Genomic DNA, 8946 nt, shown 5'->3' with positions numbered 1-8946 from the left:
TACCTCATTCCCTTCTTCAGTCAAAAGTAGTTATGCATCCCCCATTCAATCAGTTCGAATGTGAATGTGTAGGACTAGTGACAGTGGAAAAATAAACCCATAGCTCCAGCACACATGGGCATGTAGGGGTAGTCTATTACACTGTAAAATATCTATATATCCTATAGCACCACGTGTATATTTTCATTTACAATATAATTAATCCATGAAATAAATACAAGCACATCAAATTACGTTATTGTACACTAGCCTACTCCCCTATCGACACAGTAAATAATATTGCCTACATGCTTTTTGAGTGTGCTCCCGAGTGGCGCAGCGATCTAAGGCACTAAATATCAGTGCTAGAGGCATCACTACAGACACCATGGTTCGAATCCAGGCTGTATCACAACTGGCTATGATTGGGAGTCCCATAGGGCAGCGCACAATTGGCCCAGTGTCATTTGGCTGGTGTAGAATTAAGTTAAGAATTTGTTCTTAACTGACTTGCCTAGTTAAATAAAGGTTAAATAAAAATAAAAACATTCAACATTACCAACAAAAAGTAATTATTTTCAAATAAACCAAATTTGCCTTATCCACACAGTAGGCCTAAATACTTCCTAACGATATCACAACTTAAATATAGCTAATAATTATTTGCATAGTCTCTAAGGAAACTATCTGGGGCAGACACTCTCGAAAATCACGTCTGCTCCTTGTAAAAAAACAAACAAATAAATGTCTGTGTCGCCGCCCGGCTCTCAAATACCTTGCCCGTCTATCACTCTATCCTGATTCCTTGGGACGTCACTACCCCGAACCCTACACTATAACCCTTAACTAACAGTAAACTTAACCATTTTATATTTATACTTAATTTAGACATCAAGGATTCCGAATAGCACAGACCTTCTGGGAAAGCCTATGAACTCCTCTACTCGACTGAAAGCCATGGACACAACTCTTATTGGTTGTCTGAAGTAGGCTACTGGGAACTGGAAACACTGTCTGTGATTGGCTAACAACATTTAGATCTGTATACAGCGAGTTAGGATAACGTACCATTCCATGAGGTGTTAAGGGAAAGACAGATTACCTATTTGCCTAGAAAAGATGTCCAGTCTATTAGCGATAACAGGAAATACACAAGCCGAAGGCTACACTATAGCTCAAGGTGGCTCCTTCGGGATGTCGTCTTGCATGGGGAAAAACGGTACGTTTCTAACATTTATGGTTGAGATGTAATTAATATAAACTCTAACTTTCATTAACACGCAAACGTTAGTAATGACATGTTAGTTACACGCAGACGTTAGTAAAGGCATTGGTGTCATGTCAGTCAGGTGTTCAATGGTAGACGACAGCCACGCGGTGGTACGGTTGCCTAGGCTTAATTCTGGCACATATCACCCCCCCATACACAGCCCTCCCGCCCTTCCCACCACTCACTCAGCAACAGCCTGCCTCACAGTCAGCAGCAGGTCACAGTGAAATAAATATTTAAGACAAATGCCATGGCTGCCGCGGTGTAACTTTCAAAGTAGCCTAATTTTCAGGAAAACAGCGAACATGGCAACACTGAGCACATTCACTAATTTGTTTGTAAACAATTAACAAGCTAGTTAACTACCACATGTTCTTGTCAAACTGTCAACAGAGTAGCTAGCAAGCAACGAGATATCCCAAATAACAGTCTAAAACTGGTGGCAAATGTATAATATTTGACCATACAGACAAGTCACATGGCCAGGAATCAGATTTGTAGGTGGTTTGAAATGTGGCACGAAATATCAGATTCCATGCGCTTTTTGGCTGTTCAGACCTCAGGAAAAAGAACAGATTCAAATATGCAAATAAATAGGATTTGAGTTACTTCAAACTGCCAATGTGAACACGGCTTTAGCACAGCCTTCTAGTCCTACGTCGCCTTACCTTCCAAACCAGTTTCTGCAGTTGACAGTGTAGCCTAATTGAGGTTACCTGGACGGGCATCCCATTTATCCTCTGAGCACTGCAATTGGTGGGTTATAAAGAAACTATACTGAACCTTTACAACCAGGGGTGCTCTTGAGCCAAAAAGGATCCCCTAAATAGACAAAAAGTATTTGACAGACATTTGATAGAAAGGGGCACACACCCATTAGCAAAAAAAGAAAAAAAGACTGAATTATGAGTTAAGATATCAATATATAATATGCAAATAAACCATACAGCCAACACAAGTCAACATTTCTGAAAAAAAAAAACCAGCAACTAAACTTCCATGAATGCATCTTTGAGGACATACCTCACCACTTTTTCCGGAGGTTTATGTGGATACGCCTGCATTAGTCATAAAGCTAATAATTTCACATTTATTTGACCAATATTTCACACCACAACGATGTCCTCTCCCTTTCTCTGACAGAAAACAAGTACGCCTACCATACCAGGTTATAAACCTTTTTATTATGACAAATGTACAAGATCTTATTCATGAAAGAAAATACAGGAAAGTTAACAAAAAGGTCTTGAAGAGGAACAGAAAACATAGGCAACCCCTCGAGGGAATTATATTCATACACCAGACCTGTAGTGGGATCCTCAGTCCTCCATATCTACCCGTAATAGACAATAATGAACAAAGCCTGTAGTACCTGACTGACACTGTCCCTCCCAACTACTGTCTTTCTACCATTGATTTAAAAAATGCCCACTGACTATGTCAAACTCATGCATACAGCTAAGAAACTTCATATCTTGGGAACATCGTATCAGAAATCGTACATTTCTTCATCCCAAAACAATGGTAAACCAACCCTAGTCATTTTTGTCAAATTCCCACAATTGAACTGCCAGTAGAAGCTTAGGAGCAGTCAAACTAATCCTGTGGTAACTGTAGTCAATATTACCATGTTAGTTGAGTGCATTGCAGGCAGCACAGAAATAGCATTTTGCCTTGGAAATCATCCTTTACTTCAAACTGTATCAAACATTGTGATCAACCAAAAATAAGAGTTTACCATCAGTGAAGAACACATGCCAAAACTATTTTACAAAATACAAATTTACAAAACAGGCCTAATTTCTTAATTGGAGCGCATTTATCTTGAACTGTTCCTGATTCTGACGAGGGTCTTGTTTATTGGGGCACAACGGAAAACAAAAACAAGCGTTTCTTATTGGACAAGTTCAGTTATCTCCCCAATTCACCACATTTTCTTCCATTTTGTGCCTACTGAACACAACCCAGCAGTCCTCCCAGGTATTGTCCATGCCTCCAGTGGTTGGTTTATGCTCTCCTGTCCAGTAGCAGGACTCAATGAACACTGCTGAGCAAAGGAATTTAGAGGTCTGTGGTTATTGAACCTCGCAAATCCGTAGGGCGGTCGGCGCATAGGTCTGCACATAACAAAGTGATGTCCAACAAAACATGCCAGGTCTCCGATTAATTCATTACAAAACAGTTGTGCCAATATCACAACTCCTCTACAAGGAAAACAATTATAAAGAGACACAATTGTAAAAAATTGCCAAATAGTTTTTTCCATGATAAAAAAAAGCCTCTAAATATATAGGCCTATTACAGTAAAAACTACACATACACACGTCAATTTAGTTCCTACTGAGGTTTTGCTAGACCATTTTCCAAACAAAGATCAATCCAGCATGCCTTCAATTCATAATCCTCTTGATTCGAGGCTAGGGCCTGTATTCACAGAGACTAAGAATAGTAGTGCTAATATAGGATCAGTTTTACCTTGTAGATAATAATGAATAAGATTATATGGACAGCACTCCTACTGAGACACTTTCTGAATACAGGCCCAGAATGATGATTTAAACTGACCTCAAAATGTAACCTTAAAACCAAAATTAGCTCATATTTCAGAACAGACAAAAGGATAGGCTTTCTAAGATCAGAGAGAGGTTTATTTAGTTGATTCAGTAAGATGTAGAGGGGAGACTAGAGCAAGTGTAGTGTTCTCTACAATCAACACTGCACACCGGTGGTGGCAGAGGGTTACGAAAAGACCAGGGAAGAAAATGACAAAAATAATTACTTCAAAATAGTCTGATGAACAACGACAGGTAGTTATTTGTACTCGGTAAGTACATCTAGTTTCCAGGTTTTGAACCTACACACAGTATTGACTAGAAGGTACATAGGAAACATTATGCCACTTGATGGTTTGCTAGGGAGAAAAACAACACACGTGAAGGAGGGTTTGATATAGAAAGAAATACATTAGAAAAATGCAACGTAAAATAATGGTTAAAATGCTGACATGGTTATACTAAAGTCTCACGATTTGATGGACAAAGAAAATAGGCAGAGTTTTCTGTAAATACTCAGTGATTTCACACATAACAAATCCCTTTAAATATTAGCATATTAAAACATTTGTCTAAAACATGGGCAAGTGTGTGGCAGCACACACTTTAAAATAATATTTATATATGTATACAGTATAGAAAAACTAAACTAGGGTTTTTAGAAACAGGTGCATGCGCACACATTAGATGTGAGAAGACCAGGATGGGTCTACTCTAGTTGGTCACATTATATACAATCAAACTTTTATTTAAAAGGAAAGTCTTGTAAATGTGGTGGTTAACAGATTTCAATGTGGACTAAATGACACCTGTAATTTGGCATGATGCACTGAGGAGCTGCCTTGATATTGTTTCGTATCAATAATGAATTAATTAAAAACAGTCAATACCACTTGAAAACATTTGATAAAAAAAAACTGGATATACAGTTGAAGTCGGAAGTTTACATACACCTTAGCCAAATACATTTAAACTCAGTTTTTCACAAATCCTGACATTTAATCAGAGTAAAAAATCCCTGTTTTAGGTCAGTTAGGATCACCACTTTATTTTAAGAACGTGAAATGTCAGAATAATAGTGAATGAATGATTTCAGCTTTTATTTCTTTCATCACATTCCCAGTGGGTCAGAAGTTTACATACACTCAATTTGTATTCGGTAGCATTGCCTTTAAATTGTTTTACTTGGGTCAAACATTTCAGGTAGCCTTCCACAAGCTTCCCACAACCAGTTAGGTGAATGTTGGCCCATTCCTCCTGACAGAGCTGGTGTAACTGGGTCAGGTTGGTAGGTCTCCTTGCTCACACACGCTTTTTCAGTTCTGCCCACACATTTTCTATAGGCTTGAGGTCAGGGCTTTGTGACGGCCACTCCAATACCTTGATATTGTTGTCCTTAAGCCATTTTGCCACAACTTTGGAAGTATGCTTGGGGTCATTGTCCATTTGGAAGACCCATTTGCAACCAAGCTTTAACTTTCTGACTGATGACTTGAGATGTTGCTTCAATATATCCACAAAATTTTCCTACCTCATGATGCCATCTATTTTGTGAAGTTCACAAGAACCTCCTGCAGCAAAGAACACCCACAACATGATGCTGCCACCCCTGTGCTTCACGGTTGGGATGGTGTTCTTCGGCTTGCAAGCCTACCCCCTTTTCCTCCAAACATAATGATGGTCATTATGGCCAAACAGTTCTATTTTTGTTTCATCAGATAAGAGGACATTTCTTCAAAAAGTACGATCGTTGTCCCCATGTGCAGTAGCAAACCGTAGTCTGTCTTTTTTTATGGTGGTTTTGGAGCAGTGGCTTCTTCCTTGCTGAGCGGCCTTTCAGGTTATGTCAATATAGGACTCGTTTTACTGTGGATATTTTTGTACCTGTTTCCTCCAACATCTTCACAAGGTCCTTTGCTGTTGTTCTGGGATTCATTTGCACTTTTCTCACCAAAGTACATTCATCTCTAGGAGACAGAACGCGTGTCTTTCCTGAGAGGTTTGACGGCTGCGTGGTCCCATGGTGTTCATACTTGCGTACTATTGTTTGTACAGATGAACCTGGTACCTTCAGGGTTTTGGAAATTTCTCCCAAGGATAAACCAGACTTGTGAAGGTCTACAATATTTTTCTGAGGTCTTGGCTGATTTCTTTTGATTTTCCCATGATATCAAGCAGAGAGGCACTGAGTTTGAAGGTAGGCCTTGAAATACATCCACAGGTACACCTCCAAATGACTCAAATGATGTCAATTAGCCTATCAGAAGCTTCTAAAGCCATGACATCGTTTTCTGGAATTTTCCAAGCTGTTTAAAGGCAGTCAACTTAGTGTATGTAAACTTCTGACCCACTGGAATTGTGATACAGTGAATTAAGTGAAATAATCTGTCTAAACAATTGTTGGAAAAATGACTTGTGTCATGCACAAAGTAGATGTCCTAACCGACTTGCCAAAACTATAGTTTGTTAACAAGAAACTTGTGGAGTGGTTTAAAAATGAGTTTAACGACTCTAACCTAACACGGATCCCAAACCGGCTGCGCACGTGCGCCATCGTGCGTAATTGTATTTTGTACCCCCACACCAAACGCGATCGTGACACGCAGGTTAAAATATCAAAACAAACTCTGAACCAATTATATTAATTTGGAGACAGGTCGAAAGGTATTAACCATTTATGTCAATTTAGCTAGCTAGCTTGCACTTGCTAGATAATTTGTCCGATTTAGCTAGCTTCCTGTTCCTAGCTAATTTGTCCTGGGATATAAACATCGAGTTATTTTACCTGAAATGCACATTGTCCTCTACTCCTCCAATTAATCCACATGTAAAACGGTCAACCAAATAATTTCTAGTCATCTCTCCTCCAGGCTTTTTATTCTCTTGACTTTATATTGCGATTGGCAACTTCCATAAAATCCGGCGCATTACCGCCACTGACCGTGTTTGTCTTTCAGTCACCTACGTGGGTATAACCAATTAGGAAATCCCACGTGGGTACCTGCTTATATAAAACAATGAGGAGATGGGAGAGGTAGGACTTGCAGTGCGATCTGCGTCAGAAATAGAACTGACTTCTATTTTAGCCCTTGGCAACGCAGACGCTTGTTAGCGCGAGCAAGCAGTGTGGGTGCAATAATTGAATAACATAGATTTCTAAATGTATTTTGCAGCACACGTGACGCGAGCGGTGTAATCAGCCTGTTAGTGTATGTAAACCTCCTACTTCAACTGTACGTGACAGTAGAACATTACAATACTTTGGGTAAAAACAATTTAACAAATCTGTGACAAATACTCTTTTGGAGATTGTAATTACAAGTATGGGAACGGTTGTGGGTTCTGGTCACCCAATCTGTCTAGTAAAAAAAAAGCTGTTTCAAGCATGATGATGATGGTTCTGTGTCCGGTTTTCTCAAGGGAAACTGTGGCGCTCATGCTTTTCATCCAATGCTTGTTGTATATGGTCTGAATGTGGGTGGGAAACCTGCTTAAGGGTTTAGTCAAACAACTGACTAATATAATTTAACACATCAAAACAAATAAATTGTTTGAGGATTAAAATGCAGAATTAAAATATCAAAAAAAGTGAAAGACATTAATATTAAATGTTTGGGGAAAAGAGTGGGGGATAAAAACAATGATTGGTTTCCAGCAGCTGATCCACAAACTGTCACTTTAAGTTGTAAATGGAAGCAATTTGACCCCTTACCTCTGCCTTCTTCTATTCTCATATACAAATTTAGAAATCTTACAAGAGGTATACAGACTAAACAATACAAATCTACAAGAATGACTTACCAATAAAAAAAAATGAATTCTTGGTCAGCCATTCTCGTGACTTTTGTCGTTGTTGAGCACCCCTCCATTCCTTTTGTTTGCTGAAGCTCAGGCCCACCTGAGCTAAAACACATCACTTCCTACAAACAATTAATTATATCCTACAATAAGACATCCTCTTTCCCAGGCAGGAACACTGAGGAGCTTCTCAGCAGAACAGGTTTTCATGGGTCGTGTTCATTAAGTCACACAACAGAAAACAAAAATGAGTGTTTATTGGACAAGTCTAGTTAGTCCCTCCCAGTTTGTCTGCATTCTTCTGTTTTGGGGCCTGATGAGCAAAATCATGAAGTTGAGAGATGGATTCTTTGTATGGTGGGGTCATGTGGGGCAGTGGACATACCCCTGAGTAGGAAACCCTGGAAGTTGGCTGGAGAAACAGGTAGGTTTATTTGTCGTCAAGTATCTGACCCGCATGTCCATTGATGACGAAGTATGGAGGATAAGACAAAGCTAATTCACGTGCCACAAAACAACCTTTAGAGTTAGTGCTCTCAATGACTGTACAATCCAACTGCGAGAGGTGCGAAGAGTGAAGAGAATTAACTTCTCCCCGTAAGGCATCCAGTTCATATGGATGGATGGGGCCACACTGAGGGGACGAGGATGAATTGGGGAAAAAAAAAAAAAAAAAACACACAAGAGGACAGGAATAAACGGTGGACGACTTCAGTGGAGAAAAAAAACATAATATAAAAAAAATACAATACTACAGAAATGAACAAACGTACAACTTGGTTTTACAACACATCACTATTGCAGACAAAGTCCACTAGGTCTGTGACCCCCAGCAAGTCGTCCTCATCATCGTCCTGTGGCGCCAACTCCAGTCCGTTGGGCGCTATGGTGACGGCTGTGGCTCCAGGTTTTTGGGGCCCAATGTGAGCCAGGCCCTCCAGGGCCTTGATGGGACTCTGTCCGTTGGTAGGGGGGTGCAGCTCCACCAGGTTGTAGTCCAACGGACTGGCTCCCTTCCCCAGCACACCCCCTTCCTCCTCTTCCTTTGTTTCTTCCTTCTCCTCCTCGTCAGAGTCGTCCGAGTCAATGCGGTTCACACGCTTGCGGACCGGACGCTCTCCCTCCGATGATTCGTCGGAATCATCATCATCATCATCCTCCTCGGAGGCTCGCCTCCGTTTCAGCGAGAGGCGTCTGCGGCGCTGCTGGGACTCTTCCTCAGACGAGTCAGCCCTCCTCTTCAACCTAGTCCTCTCCCTCTTGCCCACGTCCGAGCCTCTGGAGGAGCTTGCTGAAAGAGCAAGGCATGAAACGGTGGACATTAGGTAAAACCATATTGTTAATATC

The 8946-nt window shown here is 40.4% G+C and overlaps 1 protein-coding gene across 1 annotated transcript in view; it reads right to left on the bottom strand.

Moving 5' to 3' along the window:
* Window positions 1–2413: 2413 nt before the first annotated feature.
* Window positions 2414–8946, bottom strand: part of LOC129819759 (remodeling and spacing factor 1-like) — a 46978-nt gene continuing 40445 nt past the window's right edge. Inside the window, exon 16 of the mRNA XM_055876332.1 lies at window positions 2414–8890. Within this exon, the coding sequence (XP_055732307.1) occupies window positions 8382–8890 (509 nt within the window). The 3' untranslated portion in view covers window positions 2414–8381. The remainder of the gene's footprint in view (window positions 8891–8946) is intronic.

The sequence above is a fragment of the Salvelinus fontinalis genome, chromosome 2, assembly GCF_029448725.1.
Source record: "Salvelinus fontinalis isolate EN_2023a chromosome 2, ASM2944872v1, whole genome shotgun sequence".
Classification (NCBI taxonomy): Eukaryota; Metazoa; Chordata; class Actinopteri; order Salmoniformes; family Salmonidae; genus Salvelinus; species Salvelinus fontinalis.
Note: the sequence above shows the minus strand (reverse complement) of the source record. Positions and strands in the feature narration are given on the sequence as shown.